We start from the raw sequence: 1,263 nt of genomic DNA on the forward strand, positions 1-1,263 counted from the left end.
ACAATTTTTTTGGAAGTAAATAGCGTGAATGTGGGAAAAACTTGTTGGTGTATGCACTGACGGTGCACCCGCAATGCTTGGCTCTCGGTCTGGCTTTGTGAAGATGGTCAAATCAAAAAACCCATCTATTTTTGCAATGCACTGTGTAATTCATCGGCAGGCTTTGGTCGCTAAAACTTTGCCTGATGATCTCAGAGAAGACCTTAATTTTTCCGTGGAGGTTGTCAACTATGTGAAAAGCAGTGCATTGAACACTCGATTATTTGCGGCACTCTGTGAAAGTTTGAATGCTGACCACATGGCACTTCTCTATCATACAGAAGTTTGTTGGTTATCAAAAGGAAACATGCTTGGCCGGATTTATGAACTGAGAGAAGCAGTGGCAGAGTTTTTGGAGCAACGAGGAAGACGCACAATGTGTCGAGCTTTCAAAAGTGAACATTTTCAGCTTAGCCTGGCATATCTTGCAGATATTTTTGAAGCACTGAATTCACTGAATTTGAAACTGCAAGGAGCAAACGCGAATGTTATGGCTCATTATGATATTGTTCAAGGCTTCATTGCAAAAATTTCTTTATGGTTAAAACAAGTTGAAAGAGGAAATTTAGCATGGTTTTCAAGACTCAACGAGCTTTTCAGTGATAAATGTATCAGCAAAGTTTTGAAAAGAAAAATGAAAGGGCACCTTAGAAGCCTACAAGATGAGATTTTCACTATTTTCCTGACGTGAAACCTCAAAACCTGATCTATAAACTTGTGAGAAATCCATTTTTAGTTAATGTCGAAGACCTTTCACACGATCTTCAAGAAGAAGCCATTGAATTGCAATTCAACAACCTAGCTAAAGACAGCTTTGAAAGTATGCCATTAGAAAACTTCTGGGTGAAGTTACAAGCAGAATATCCTAAAATAAGTTCACAAAGCTTACGTATATTGGTTCCTTTTTCCTCAACGTACCTTTGTGAAACGGGATTCTCAGCTCTCATGACGCTTAATACGCAACATCGAAACAGGCTAAACGTTGAGAGCGACCTGCGATGTACCTTATCACCCACTCCACCAAGAATAGACAACTTAGTCGCAAATAAGCATTGTCAATATTCTCATTAAATTTTTATTGTGAATCATTCAGGAATGTTTTACTGTGGAAACTAGCTTGGCTTGATGCAACCATGAAGCAAAATGTTGCTTTGCGTACACTGAATACATACCGTACTACTTTTTATTAGAGGGGGGGCATTAACTGCCGAACTTTTATTAAGG

The 1,263-nt window shown here is 38.9% G+C and overlaps 1 protein-coding gene across 1 annotated transcript; it reads left to right on the top strand.

The window, feature by feature from the left end:
* The first annotated feature begins 28 nt into the window (after window positions 1-28).
* Window positions 29-1,110, top strand: Tsp_14565 (putative general transcription factor II-I repeat domain-containing protein 2). Its single transcript, XM_003367290.1, has 2 exons — window positions 29-638; window positions 776-1,110. Exons 1-2 carry the CDS (start codon window positions 29-31, stop codon window positions 1,108-1,110), a joined length of 945 nt encoding a protein of 314 aa, XP_003367338.1.
* Window positions 1,111-1,263: the final 153 nt, after the last annotated feature.

Source organism: Trichinella spiralis (genome assembly GCF_000181795.1).
Source record: "Trichinella spiralis strain ISS 195 chromosome Unknown Scfld4519, whole genome shotgun sequence".
NCBI lineage: Eukaryota > Metazoa > Nematoda > Enoplea > Trichinellida > Trichinellidae > Trichinella > Trichinella spiralis.